At 32.2% G+C, this 15,640-nt stretch overlaps 1 protein-coding gene across 11 annotated transcripts in view; it reads left to right on the top strand.

Moving 5' to 3' along the window:
- SCAF8 (SR-related CTD associated factor 8) overlaps window positions 1-15,640 on the top strand; it is a 252,202-nt gene that overhangs the window by 49,415 nt on the left and 187,147 nt on the right. For 10 of the 11 annotated variants that reach the window (XR_012489163.1, XR_012489160.1, XR_012489162.1 and 7 more), the window contains 7 exons: window positions 3,720-3,876; window positions 4,461-4,591; window positions 7,684-7,860; window positions 8,707-8,786; window positions 10,167-10,284; window positions 15,145-15,279; window positions 15,502-15,611. Coding sequence is in view for 4 of the 11 variants with exons in the window: in XM_074309463.1 (XP_074165564.1) it covers window positions 3,720-3,876; window positions 4,461-4,591; window positions 7,684-7,860; window positions 8,707-8,786; window positions 10,167-10,284; window positions 15,145-15,279; window positions 15,502-15,611 (908 nt within the window). In the remaining 7 variants the exon portion in view is untranslated. The remainder of the gene's footprint in view (window positions 1-3,719; window positions 3,877-4,460; window positions 4,592-7,683; window positions 7,861-8,706; window positions 8,787-10,166; window positions 10,285-15,144; window positions 15,280-15,501; window positions 15,612-15,640) is intronic. The other variant, XM_074309465.1, reaches the window with a different exon arrangement.

The following is a 15,640-nucleotide window of genomic DNA, read 5'->3' as shown; positions in this document are numbered from 1 at the left end:
TAAAGTTCTTAGCATGAGATAACAATCATGAATTGAACATAAGCAGTTTAAACCCAGGGCAAATTTGAAATATGCCTTAAAGGATCCAGCAGATATAAGAACTTCACATAGTCAATAAATCCAAAATAAATAGTATCCTGCTATTAGGATAGTAGTACCAAGAACTAATATAAAAAGATTAGTCTAATATTGCAGAAAGATAGAGATCAGAATTTAGACAAGAAATATAGTAATCCAGTTTTCTTTGTTTTCTGTGAAGGATAAACCAATTCTAATATGACTAGATTGAGGATGATTAAGGTATAGGAAAATTGTTATATTTATGTAGAATGGAGTTATGGGAATATCAATATGACAAAGAGCAGGGCAGTTATTCAAAAAGACTTTAGTTAGAGCTTAGAACACACTTGTAGAAATGAGAATGAGGAAGGTGGTGTGAGACTCAGGAAATAATATGCAATGTAGCAAAGTTGTACCAACTGCTTAATTTGTGGGAGGATTAAAAATTTAGATTAGAATTATTCCAACATAGTATTATCATCTAACATAGCATTTGTGTTTTTTAAGTACTTTGTATGATCTGAGGAAGGATAATCATTAATAAGGAAGAATTAATGGACCTTTAATGGGCTGATAGAATGTAGGGACTCTGGGGAGGAGTGGGGGAAGGGTTTAGAAAAGGTGGAGAGGAAGAGAGACAGAAAGAGACTGTTTTAAAATGACCTAAAGCAACACTAAAAGGATAACAGTAATGGTGATAATGGAAGAAATGATAAGGGAAGATGTATAGATATATATAATAATGGGGTTTTTTTTTGTAGTGTCTAATTATGGATGTTTACTAGCTGACTGAGAATAAAAAGTGTTTACAGAGATGTTGCAGAGAAACTTTGGTAAAAGTAAGTGAAAGGAGAAAACACTCAAGTTAAACCTAAGGATTACCTTAATTTCAAAGCAAGGGGAAGAGGAAGCAGTCAGAATGTTAAAGAGAGAGAGGAGAGCGCAATATTACTTAAACTGAGGTTAGATATGGATGGGAACAAGAAAAAAAACAGTAAACTTAAAAATGGTACATAAGAATAAAAATAGTCATTGGATTTTGTTAAACTTGGCTGTATGTGGAAGTTTGATCATTAATTAGGGAAGATACTAAAATCTCTTAAGAACCTTTTCTGACTTTTAATTATTGATTCAAAAATGTGAGTGCTATTCACATACCTGAACCACATACTTGAACACAGCTTATCATGTCCCCTTTAAGAATTCCTAGCTCTCTCATGTGATCCTCATCCTGACTTCACCATCCTGACTGCTTTTTTCTGGACTTTCTGGATAAAAAATGTGCTTCCAAAAATGTTTTCCCAACTATGTGCAGTGCTTCAGATGTGGTATATCTAGGGCTCATTACAGCATAGTTCTTTCTTTTATAATACTGAACATTATGCCACTTTTCAGATTTGCAGAATGGGAGAGAGTATTAAAGAGTTTCCATATTGTTACATCTTTGATTTACCTTGAACCTGCGTCCACTAAAATTCCCATTTTTCTATGCCAAAGATCATCTAGCCAAGGTTTTCCTCCATTTTATGTTACTCTTCTGAATCTGAGTACAAAATTTTACATTTATCAGTATGAAATTTCATTTTAAGATTATCAGTCCAGTGTTCCAACTTTTTGAGACCTTTTGGATACTGACCCTGTCATCTGACATATCCTCCCATCATCATTATCTCTGTCAAATACAATATTCATCTATCATTAATAAAAATGACAAACAATACACATTCATGTACACTTCTTCCATTTGGAGTCTTCCATTAAAGTTAATATTGTATCATTAATGACTAATCCTTGGGTTTGGAATTCAACCAGCTTTGAGTCCATCCTAAACTATTTCTTTCCTAACTTATTTACAAGAATCGCATGAGATTTTATTAAAATCCTTTGGGCAGCTTCTATCTTACCATTGACTCTGAGCACTTTCTTTTTGTATATATTTATTATTAACCATCCCTTTAATAATACTATTATATTCTATAATTTGGCTAACCTATAGTTTACAAACTTTTCGAACTCTTTCTCATCCCCTTTTGAAACTCATAGAATTTGAGTATTTGTCCTTCTGTTTATTTTCTCTCTGATTATTGGTAAATCTACAAATACTTCTCTCAATTTTCAGTACATGATATACTTCATTTGGGCTAGATAACTTGAACCCGTGACAGGCATATTGATGTTATTATTAGCCATTTTTACTGTCATTTGCAACCTGTTTTTTTTTTCCATAGAAAGCAGGAGCAAAATAAGAATTCTGTTCTTTCTATATTTGGTTCTCATTGTCCTTTCCATTCTAAGCCATGAGAGGTGAACTTTAGTTGTTCCTTTGCTTGGTCTATTTTAAGATATTGGAACTTTGGAAGTGTTAGTTCTATCATAATCTGCTCTGATCAGAACACATCTGGAGTACTGTGTTCAGTTTTGTGTGGCATATTTTAGGAATAAATAAACATTTATTAAATATCTGCTTTATACCAGGTGCAGAATTTACAAATGCAAGCGTTTATTTGAAGACATCAGGCACATATATTATAAGATTACAATATAAGAATATAGTAAGAGAATAAATATAGATACATGCAAAGTAATTTGGGAGGGAAGACTGTAGTAATTATCAGTGTACATTAAGGAAAGGTTTCTTGTTTTTTTTGTTTTTTCTGAGGCTGGGATTAAGTGACTTGCCCAGGGTCACACAGCTAGGAAGTGTTAAGTTTCTTTCAAATTTGAACTCCTGAATTCAGGGCTGGTGCTCTATCCCACTGCGCCACCTAGCTGCCCCAGGAAAGGTTTCTTGTAAAAGGTGATCCTTGAGCTTTGTATTGAAAGAGAGGGACTCTAAAAGGAAAGAAGGAAATTTGTGATTGTGCAAAGTTGTTGGGTGCTTTGTTGCATTTGAGATACCTCTAGGGCATCCAGTTGGAAATGTTCAGTAGGCAGTTGGTGTGGTACTCAGATCCAAGGTATATAACAGTAAAACCTATGAAAGCTAATGGTTACCAATAGAGAGTTTATGTAGAAAGGACATTGATAACTGATGGCAAATAACTTCTTTGTGTTTAGCACTTTGGGGGGGAGGGTTTCCTTGAGATATAGTTATTGCCTATTGTCTTTTAGATAAATTTGGGTAAACACAAAGACAGAGTTAATGTATCTTCCAAAATGTCTTCTATACTAATAATAACTTAGGCATTGAGAGAATTTGACTTAAGTCTTATATTTAATTCATAAATTCAAAAGCTACTTTAAATAAAGACAACAGTTAAGTCTGCCATGTTTTTACATTATTCAAGGTAAATGTTGACAAACTTTTTTCATAAGTAAAAGATAAAACATGTATACCAGTATTACCATGGTTGTCATGTCTCTCCATATGGCAAAGATAAGTTATTTTCACAGTTATTACTTTGTGTGTGTGTGATTCATTTATCTTAATTAAAATTATCCAGAAAATGGTGATAGTTTTTGTCAGTGTTTATTGCTTTATACATTTTCCTTTTTGTTTTTGGTATCAGTATCTCATTTAGATAAGTCTGCTTGGAATTGTTTTAAATGCATACCATGTCTTTTATTCCAATTTGATTGCAATAGTTAGTTTTGTTGTAAGTCAATGATGAATTTTTAAAGCTTAAATTATTATGTTTTTCATCTTTTCTCTTTCCCAGAGTAAAATAGTCAGGGTTCTAAACTTATGGCAGAAGAATAATGTATTTAAGAGTGAAATTATTCAGCCTCTTCTTGATATGGCAGCAGGAATTCCACCACCAGTTGTCACGCCTGTTTTGCCAAGTACAGCAGCGTCTATGAGCAACAATACCCCAGGTATTTTGTGAGATTGTTTATCCATTATGGATTTTTAAATAATCTTACTTATTACCCTGTTTTGAAGTGTTTATTCATTGGTGAAATAATAGTTTGTCTTCTGTTGGAGAGTTCATTTCAGTTGTATATAATTGGGAGGAAAAGTTATATTTTAAAAAGGTGATACCTTAAATAATAAAATATGGAAAAAATTAGGATAGAAAATTACTATTTTTATGGCCTAAATGACAAAATATTTTAAAAACAAACATTAAAGGGTCATCTTATATGTCTCATTATATTTCCCTTTAATATATGCATTAAGTGTATTTTTAAATTATGTATAAATTGACAATTATAATACAAGTTCTGTTTTAAACAAATTAGAGGTATTCTTAGGATCCCTGAGAAGGAAACTTTTATAAAATAAAACATGTTAATAACATAATTGTGCTAGCTTCATCTGTTTTATACATCTAGATGTTTATATATTTTCTAATTTTGTGATGGTCTTGTATATATAATTTAAAGTATGGATATAGTAAATACCTATTAAGATATTTTAGGATGGATTGCTCTTTATGTATAACTTTTTTATTTTGAAGGAACTCCTGTGACACCTGTTACTCCAGCCAATGTGGTACAAGGTTTGCCTGATCCTTGGGTATCTCAGATAGCAAATACAGATACCCTAGCTGCTGTGGCACAGATTTTGCAAAGTCCTCAAGGCCAACAGGTTAGTACTTTTTAGCTTGATGGACAAAAATGAACACAAAGAATATTTAATGATATTAAACGTCATAGAGGGTCTCATTGTTTTGTTTATATATATAGGAAAATTAGTTTCATCACTGTTACTGCAGAGTTGAGAATATAGAAAATAATAGAGAATATTTATGATAGGTTTTAAGTTTTTAAAAAGTGTTCTTTTTCAATAACCAATTTGTATGTAAGTATATCTCTTGTCATTTATATTTTATTGCTTCCATGAGTTCTGCTATGTGAATATTGTTGTTGTCTGTACAATTTTTTAATTGTAGTTTTTTTTTTCCCCTGAGGCTGGGGTTAAGTGACTTGCCCAGGGTCACACAGCTAGGAAGTGTTAAGTGTCTGAGACCAGATTTGAATTCACTGCGCCACCTAGATGCCCCAGTTGTAGTTTTTATTTACGAGATATATGCATGGGTAATTTTATAGCATTGACAATTGTCAAACCTTTTGTCCCAATATTCCCCCTCCTTCTCCCCTTTGTATTCTCCCCCCTTCTCCCTCCCCTTCTGTATAAATCTTAAGACTTTGTTATTCTGTGTGACTATTACATACCCTCCTGTGAATCCTCCACAAGGGATCCACTCAGCATATTACAGGTATGCGAGCTGACTATCAGGTTGTATATACTAGCTATTAGTATACCATTCCTCATCTTTTTCTTTGATCTTCTTGCCTTCCTTTTTATTCATTTGCTAGGCTTTCTGTCCATTATTTCTCATTGTTTAATGTAGTGATAGTACTGTATGCTTTTACCATTCTTTGTGAGATTTTAGAAATAAGTTTGTATTCTATACCAGTATTACCATGTCTCTCCATTGGCAAAGATAAGTTATTTTCACAGTTATTACACAGTGTCTGGGGTGGGTGTGTGTGTGTGTGTGTGTGTGTGTGTGTGTGTGTGTGTGTGTGTGTGTGTGTGTGTGAGAGAGAGAGAGAGAGAGAGAGAGAGAGAGAGAGAGAGAGAGAGAGAGAGAGATTCATTTATCTTAATTAAAATTATCCAGAAAATTGTGATAGTTTTTGTCAGTGTTTATTGCTTTATCCATTTCCCTTTTTGTTTTTGGACCAGTATCTCATTTAGATAGGTCTGCTTGGAATTGTTTTAATTGCATATCATGTCCTTTATTCCAATTTGATTGCAATAGTTATTTTTGTTATAAGTCAGTAGTCTGACTGAATTAGATTGGAATAAGATTGATAATTAGGCATTTCCCATCTGTTTAGATATCAACGAGTTTTTATTGTCAGTTTTACATGTTTCTGAATACAAATAATTGTGCTTTCACATATACATGCATATATATATATATATATATACACACACACACACATATATATGTATATATTTTAATTTATAATTTTTTTAAAAAAATTTATTTTTTTACTAACCCATTCTTATGCAGAAAGCATCTAAGTTGTTACTTCCACTTTATAGCTGAGGAAACTGAGACCTGCAGAGTCTTCAGAATAAACTGGGATTCTGTTCTCATTCTCATTCCAATCAATTCTCTCCCTTTCTAACCTCTTCCCTTATGTGCTGCTTTGTTCTGATATGTAAGGTTAAGGGGGCAGCTAGGTGGCGCAGTGGATAGAGCACCAGTCCTTAAGTCAGGACGACCCGAGTTCAAATCTGGTCTCAGACACATAACACTTTCTGGCTGTGTGACCCTGGGCAAGTCACTTAACCCCAGCCTCAGGGAAGAAGAAGAAAAAAAAAGAAATGTAAGGTTAGCATGGAAAAATACATTTCGTCTCAGTCTCATTATGACTCTGTAGATATTCTAATAGTGTCATATTTGCTAATGTTGTTTTACTTTGTTTATGAATTACTGCATAGTTCCCCTTTAATGTTGTAGGCTTGAGTGATAATTGTATATTATTTTATTAATAATTTCAGTAATAGTCCCTTGCATGGTGTATTAAAATGGATCTTTTTAGTATCTTTATTGCCAATAATCCATGCCCTCATTATATATTACTACTGTATAATTGCAATATCCTACTAATTAATGTTCCTTCCTGGGCTTTGCTTTCTAATCTATTTAGTACCCAGCACCAAATTTAATCTTCTCAATTACTAGGTTTCATATTTTTAGTTTTTCTAAAAACCTTCAAGGGCTTTCCACTGATCATATATAGTGTGACACTCAAGGTCTTCCATAGTCTGATCCCTTATCTTTCTCTTTCAGCCTTATCTTTGTAGAATCAACCCTTCTTTTCAGATGGATCAGTTTATTGTCTCATTTTCAGTAATATCTTAATCTTTCAGGATTACCTTTAATATATAGGCAATTCTTAAGAATACAGATTTTCTACCTTTTATTGATATTTCCAGTGCTTAGCATTATGACTTGCACAGAGTAAGCATATGACAAAATGTCTTTTCATTCATTTATTCATTTTATAAATGTTAGCAATATTCACAACTACATTGTGACATTCAGGGGGACTAAAGATGTATCATATTTTTATATTCTCAGCAACTAATACAATTTCTTATACATCATATCATCATTGATGATGATTAAAAGATTTTACTTTCATTATATCCACATTTAACCATATTAGATAAACTAAAATCTTAAGAAAATCTTAAGAAAGAGGGTAACTGATAGTTACTCTCACAGAATCAAGAAAACTGAGACTAGGAAAAGGCTTGGTAGTTAAATGATGGGATTATAAAACATTTTGTAAATGGTTGAGAAGAGAGCAAATGGAGTATAGATTCTGCCTCATAATGAGTTTATATGTGAAAGGGAAACTATAATTTAAACATGTGGAATGGTCAATTTGTGATTTGTGTGTGTCATAGGTGCTAAATAATGATTGCTTGGGATAAAGAGAGATGAAAGACATTGAAATGATAAAAGGGATAAGCTCTTAGAGGAATTAGTGAATGGAATCAAGTGCTTAGGAAGTGGAGTTAGTAATTTCCACAATGTCATAGATAATTGAATGTGACCTACTAGCATTTTTGGAAGTTGGGGATGATTTTATTAATATTACAGTTGCTCCTCCCTTCCCCCTCTTACTCAAATCATTTTTTTCTTTCTCCAGCTTCAACAATTAATACAGACACTACAGATTCAACAGCAGAAACCACAGCCTTCACTACTTCAAGCACTGGATGCTGGTCTTGTTGTTCAGTTGCAAGCATTAACAGCACAACTCACAGCTGCAGCTGCAGCAGCCAATACTCTTAATCCACTAGAACAAGGAGTCTCTTTTAATAAGGTATACATTAAAGTAGCAGATTTATTTTGTATGGATTCCTGATAGATTATTTAATTTTTTTTGTGTATGCATTGAAGTTTATTTGATTAAGTATTAAAATCAGAGCCATATTAGAACATTTTGAATATACTTTGTACTGAAGTGCAGTTTCCTTTTTTTAGCAGTGATTTTTTGGACTTTTGAGATAATAGGTAATATTAGTATATTTCAAAATGAAGCTTAAATTTTTTTTTCTAAAATTAGTTAAAAATAATAAGTATTCCTCTGAGTCATTTGAGTAAGATGAGTAAGATTTTAATAATTTATGTTTATGTAGCTCTTTTTAACCATTTATAAAGTACTTTCTCTACAGTAATGTTGCAAAATAGGAGTGTTTAGTAGTATTCCTATCTTACAGATTAAGAAACCAAAGTCCATTATATATTGTGAACTGTTTTAATAACAAGAGTTTGAGTCAGGATTTGAACACGGGTCTCCTAACTGTCAATTACTTTCTATTACTTTATATTGTACTTCAGTACTTTAGTAAATTATTTTTTTAATTCAATTCTTTTATTTTTATTAAGAAATAAATGTTAATTTGTTGGTTTCTGTAGTTTCTAGAAGGAAATTTTAGTGTTTGGTTCCATGTCTGATTTTGCCTGAAGTGATCAACTATTTGACACATTGTATAGGTATTTATATTTTGTACACAGAGACAAATCTGTTTTGGTCATATAAAATGTTGACTTAATATTTTAATGGGCTATTTTTATTTTTAAAAAAGCATGAAATGTGATACATCATTTTAATCATAAAGTCATAATTTTCATGAAGTCCATTTATCTAATAATTTTTCTCTTTTAGAAGTTGATGGATAGATTTGATTTTGGAGAAGATTCTGAACGTGGTGAAGAACCTAAAAAGGAAACTTCATCTTCCCAACTGTAAGTATTACATTATTCTTTTTAATTTTGAGCAAAATTGTGTCAGTAAAATAGATATTTCAATTTTAAGATGATATGTTGTTCTGAACTAGGTTAAAAATTAATGTTTTCTGGATTAAATTAAATTGGTAAGAATGGGAAGCTGTTTGGCTACAAGTCAGGAACCTGAGTCTCATCAAATCTTGGGACTAGTGACTGTTAATTTGTGCTAATTTGATTACCTGGTTCTTTATAAGGAATTAGGGGACCTTGTCAAGATCCTTTCAAGAATAGTGCTGAACATATCACCAAAAGAGGCTAATGCATTATTGTCCTGACAAATTAGTCTTTAAAATATAAAACTATTGTGAAACCATTTTGAACTATGGGAAAAGATTTACCTGTGTTGTCACAATAGGATACCTCCCAGACTACATACTCAAAATACATCCATATTTGTAATACAATATGAAGAAAGAAATTTTTAGAAGATAATTTTTATATTTTTAATGAGTAGAACGACAGGACCCGACATGTCAATTTGTCCAGCTTCCCCTCACAGGGAAAAAACTTAATTCAGCATCTCTTGACATAATGACCTATAGTAACAGCCCACTATTTGCATGACAGTTTTATTATTAGAAATTACTTTTTTTTGCGTTAAAACTGAATTATTTTTTTTTATTGGTTTTAATTTTTCATTTTACTGAAACACAGAAGTAGTTTTGATAGATCTGCAGATATTTTGACAGCTACCATGTCTCATAGTCTTTTTCTAGGCTAAACACAACCAATTTCCTCATCTGTTCCCTGCGTGACTTTATCATATTCTTTCAACATTATTACCTTCCTCTTCTCACATTCTAATTTAATATTCCTTCTTATTGACCCAGTATTTACTGATTATGGCATAATACAGTGGAACTACCCACCTCTCTTGAATTGGACACTGAATATTTCTATTAATTAGTTTAAGATTGCATTAGCTTTTTGTTGTTGTTATTAGCCACAGCTGTTAGTTTATAATTAAGCTTGTAGTCAGTTGAAGTCATGAACTAGGTCTACTCCTAACTAGAAGATATATTCATTCTAGCTTAAATTTTATAACCATTTTTCTTAAAGCTTCTATATGTCAAATATCACAGTCATAAAATTTTCTAGACATGTTTCTAAAACTTAACAGGCAATACATGAAAATAATTCTGAAGCTTGTAAATTAGATTACAATTCATGAAAAAAGTTTCCTTTTGGATTTTAGAGTAATGAGCCCATCTATAGGTTTGCTAAATTGGATATTTGATTTTTTTTTTTTTTTTAATTAAAAAGGTTATATATTTTTCATTCAGTTGTAATAGGGTTGATGTCACATTGTCTTTGTTTGCTTTTTTTTTTCTTTTTTAGCTCTCATGTTTCAGAATCTGTAAACAACTCAATTTTTCACCAGTTAGCAGAACAACTGCAACAACAAAATCTTGAGCATCTTCGACAACAGCTCCTAGAACAGCAGCAACCTCAAAAGGTATATAACCCCATCTTGTGGTATTTAAGAGTTATTACTTCTCTGCAAAAAATTGACTACACACTGTAACTTTTTCAGAGAAAGAATTATAAACTGAACTTTAAAAAATGTTTTCTTATGAGTTTACCAGTTGTGGGTTTTTTATGTGTGTGTTTTTTGTTGTTTTGTTTTGTTTTTCTGGTGGAGGCAAGGAGAATGAGTCCCAGAGCTTTAATTTCAATGGTATAAAGAATGTCTTATGAGGGAATTCACAGTTGCTGGGGCACTGAGTAAGTGACTTGTTAATTAGTCATAAGGCAGTATATATCAAAAGCAAAACTCTTGAGGTTAGCTCTTTATCCATACTTTTTTTTCCATTCTATTTCTTTTAACATATTTTTAGTTTATCCCTTCCCAAAATATATAGGATCTGTCTCCAACATTACAAGTCATTCTCAGAAATCTTGAATCTATTCTTGTAATTGTGTGAAAAGCTTTCTGAAGTAACCAAAATCCAGTCAGGCTAACAAATGAATCTTTTCTAAGAGACATGCTATCAAATATTAAGAATTAATTTCTATGCATTTTAGCAGCAGTGGAAAGAAGGAAAATAAAGTTTTATTTGTATAATTACTTTATAGTTTTTTTAAAAAATTAAGATTGGAATTATTTTCTCATTGGAGGGAAAAACATAAGCAGAGGTGTCAGAATTGACACTTTTATGTCTTATCTTCCTTGTCTTCCTGTCTTCTCTATCCAGTCATCCTAATAGTTCAGGTGAAAAAATCAACGGGTCCAGAATTACTCTGTTACAGGCACTGTGCTATCTTATGAGCAAAAATCCAGAGTTCCTGTTATCTAGTGGCAGAAATAATGTGTGCAAAAGTATAAGAGTTTAGATATATACACCTATATCCCATGGAAATCATCGACAAAAAGAAAGGCTCCATAAACACTAAATAGAGCAACAATTTTTGTGATAACAAAAACTGGAAACAAAGTAGACATCCATCAAATTGAGGAATGGCTAAACAAACTATGGTATCAGTATATAATAAGATATTATTTTACTAAAAGAAATAAGCACGATAAATTATACAGAGAGACATGAAAAATATATACTAATAAAAAATGAAGTAAGTGGAGTCAGGAAAACAATATGCAAAATGATGATAGTAATGGAACAATTGAAATTCAAAGTTTTGAACAAAGACCAATTTTGGTTTCAAAGGGGAACTGTGTACCTCTATTCCTTTTACTGTTTCCTCTGTTCTTAGGAAAAGTTTGGGGTGCTCATGTCTAAGACATTGCATTCAATCTGCTAATTTTTTCTCTCTTGAGATTCTATTATGAGGATTATCTCTTAAGGAGAGGAAGGCTTATTATAAAGAGACTTCTAAGTGATGTGAGGTTAAAATAAAAAATTTCAGTAAAAGTTATTTGGAAAAAAAAAGGTTTTTGGAGGATATAAAGGAGCCTAAGAAGAGAAAGTAAGAGCTCAAAGATAATGCCAAGGTTATGGATCTGAGAAATTTGAAAAATGATAGTGTTTTTTACCCAAAATAGAAATGTTGGGAAGAAGATTTGGGACTGATAATGTAAGGGAAAAAATGAGTTTCGTTTTGAATGTGCTGAATTTGAAATTTTTTTTACGACATTCACTTTGAAATGCCCTTTAGTTGATTTGGTAATACTTAGAAATGAAATTTAGGAGTTCAGTGCTAAAATTTTAGACTTGTGATTCATTTGCATAAAAGTGATTAATTAAATCAATGGAAATAAATGAGGTCATCAGTAGAGAACAGAGATCAAAGAGGATTCCAGAGAAGTGGGTGGTAACCAGTTTTAGGAATTGGTCTGCATAGAGATAATAGTTAAACATCTAAGTAGTTAATGAGATAAGCTAACAGAATATGAATGATTCTGAGACGTACAAATTGGAGGAAAACCAAGACAGCAAAAATTTACAGAGTAAAGAAAATATTCAGTCAAAGATATAAGAATTGAGAAAAAGAAACATTGGATTTAGAAATTTAAAGATTATTGGTAACTTTGGAGAGGGCAGTTTCATTTGAATTCAGAGGTCTAATGACAAAAAAGAAAAATGTTTAATGACTTTTATTTAAAGTCTTCTAAACCTAAACAAAATTTTATTTTCCCTTTTAAAGTGCCTAGATTGCTCTGAGGTCTTGAATTAATAGGTGACTTCTAATTTTATTTTTCCATTTTCTTCTTTCCTTTAAATATATAACCTGTGTATAGGATTCCTCTGGATTGTTCCACTTTAAATATTTGTCATGTTAATTTGAGGCCTTTGATACTGCCAGTCAGGAGTGATTGTGGAAGATAATGGCAAAATATGGTTGCCTAAAGAAGTTCATCACAATTCTGTGATGGCATACTTGCTACATAGGTTCTAAAAAAAGGAAGATTCCTTCTTTCCTAGTCACCAGTGGAGCAAAGCATTTTGTTGCACTTCCTTTTTTTTTTTTTTTTTTTTTTTTTTTTTTAAAGCATATTTTTCAAGATGTCTTCAGGTGCCTTCAACAAAGATGAAAATAGCATCAAGATCTGCTACCACATTGATGGTAAACTAACTTGAAAAGATCACAAGCCAAGATTAAAGTAGAGGGAGAGTTGGTGTATGACTTTGTTTGCTGATGATTGTCTCCTCAATGCAGCCTTTGAGGCAGAGATGCAACAGAGTATGGATCAGTTCTCTGCTGCTTGTATTAATTTTGTCCTGAGAACACCAAGAAAACAGGTTCTCCACGGCCATTTCCATACATGGAACCACTGGTTATAGCAAATAGAGAAATTCAGAATGTTGTGGAAAAGTTCACCTACTCTTATTCCAGAGATATATACAAAGATGATTAAGTTGATATAAACTTTGAAAGAATTAGTTCAATGTTTGGGAGGCTCTAAAAGTGTGGGAGAGAAGAGATATTAGAGTCCCTACCAAACTGAAAGTCTTTAGAGCCATTGTGTTGATTTCATTGTTGCATACCTGTGCAATGTACCAGTGCAATACCAGAAAATTGAACTATTTGAATTATTAGGAAGATTCTGAAGATTGCCTAATAAGATAAGGTATCGGACATTGAGGTCTTCTTTTAAAGTAAACTGTCAAGCAATCATATTCCACTGCAGAAAGCACACCTCTGATGGGCTGACCACTTATTCAAATGTCAAATGTGCATTTGCTAAGAAGACTTAATTTATAGAGAAATCACAAGGCAGGCATTCACACAGTAACACAAAGAGCAATACAAGAACACTTTCAAGGTCTCTCAGGAGAACTTTGGAATTGATTGTGAGACATAGGTGCATAGAACCTCCCAGCATGGCAGATTATATCAAAGAAGGTGCTATGCTTTATGAACAAAGCATAATTGCGGTAGCTCAAAGTAAATATGAGATGTACAAATCTAGAGACATCTCTGTCCCAAATGTTCAAATGAAATTTGTGCCAGTCAAAATATACGGTACCTTGATTCTGACATAGAGATGTCATTGTTCCTCTTTGAGTATGATGAACAACAACATCAGTGTGGCTTTGGGCACTGAAGTTCTCTGAAGCTCAGTTTCCTTAACTTAAAACTGGGAGTAGGGTTTAGGTTACACAAGAGGTATCACATACATGAGATCTGCTTTAAATTATTGGGAAATAGTTAAAATACAATTAAAAAAATGGATTATACTATATTTGAAACTCAAGTTCAATATGCAGGTCCTAGAGATCCTTATTTATAGATTAGTGAATACCATTTCTCTTTGAGTTTGACATTACCAGACTAGATTATCTTTCAGGTCCCTTCCTACTCTTCAATTTATTTCAGAGGTATAAATGCTCACACTGAAACTTTAACAGTCAACATTTGTGTGCTTGTACAAGCTGTCTCTAGCACATTACTGACCTTACCACTTTTACTTTTCTTCGAGGTTATTTTCTATCTGTTTTATGTATACTTTATATGTGCATATTGTTTCATCTATTAGAATTAAGTTCATTGAAGACAGGCACTGTTTGGCTTTTATTCTTTTGTCCCTAGAGCCAAGGATAGCATCTGGCATTTAGTAGACTCTTAATAAACACTTGCTAGATTATATTAATTAATGTACATAGGGAGGTTAGCTTAAAGAGGAGAAAACTTCAGGGTGTTTAATAGTGGTGTATAAATGTTTGAAGAATTGTCATATTGAATCATTCAATAGGCATTTATTACAAGCATTATTATCAATCTCCTGTATAAGGTATTATGTAATTAGATTTATACATTTGTAAATATTCTAAAATTTATAAATTCTGCTTCAAAGGGCATTACTTAGAGCAATGAAGTGGAAATTATAGAGGCTAATTTCAGATCTTTTGTAAATTTCCCAACAATTAGCTGTTCAAGAAGTGCATTATGCCTTCTTGGAAAAAAAATATTAGCTTCCCATCTCTAGAACTAGAGGTCCTTAAATATGCTGATTGCCAACTTGTTAGTGATGTTACAGGTGAATTGATTAGATAACCTCATAGAATACTTTCATTCAAGACAAGAACAGACAAGAAAGACAAGAAAAAACAAAAACCCAACACTAGGCCTAGAGTCAGAATCAGAAAGATTTAGGTTCAAATCCAACATCTAATCATTATTAGGTATGTGACCTTGGGCAAGTCATTTTACCATTGTCTGCATTATTTTCTCACTTGTAAAATGGGAATATCTAAACTATCAGATTGTTGGATCTAATTAGATAATATTTGCACAGTGTCTCACACATAAGAGTCACTTATTAAATGTTTCCTTCTTATTTGTGGAATTACGTATATATGTCCACTTGTCAAATTGGGATATGATGATATTTTCCCCTGTGTGCTTTTTTCCATAGGTAACTGTTACTCAAGAGAATCCAGAAAGTACATTTGGTTCAGAGCACTCTGCATCACCGTCACAGGGAAGTAGCCAACAGCAGTTCCTTGAACCTGAGACAAACTTGGATGATTCTATAGATATTCAGCAACAGGTAAAATTCAATTTATAGATCTAGAATATCTATTGTAAAGTTGAAATGAAAATGCTGCCAAAATTACAGTATACTTTTTAATGGTAAATGGAAACAGTGTTGAAATACTCTTTAATTATTTCTTAAGACTATTTTTTGGTATAAAATTTGCTTTGAATTTTATTGAGATTTTTTTTTTTTTTTTTTTTTTTTGCTGACTTTATTGTTCTTTTCTGTTTCAAGGATATGGAGTTAGATGAAGGGCAAGATGTTGCTGAAGAGATCTTTGAGCAAGAAGAAAAGAAAGTGCCTATTCGCTCTAGATCAAGAACACATTCAAGATCTCGGTCAAGGTTTTTAAATCCTTAATGTTTAGAACTGA

This window comes from Sminthopsis crassicaudata, chromosome 4, assembly GCF_048593235.1.
Source record: "Sminthopsis crassicaudata isolate SCR6 chromosome 4, ASM4859323v1, whole genome shotgun sequence".
Classification (NCBI taxonomy): domain Eukaryota; kingdom Metazoa; phylum Chordata; class Mammalia; order Dasyuromorphia; family Dasyuridae; genus Sminthopsis; species Sminthopsis crassicaudata.
Note: the sequence above shows the minus strand (reverse complement) of the source record. Positions and strands in the feature narration are given on the sequence as shown.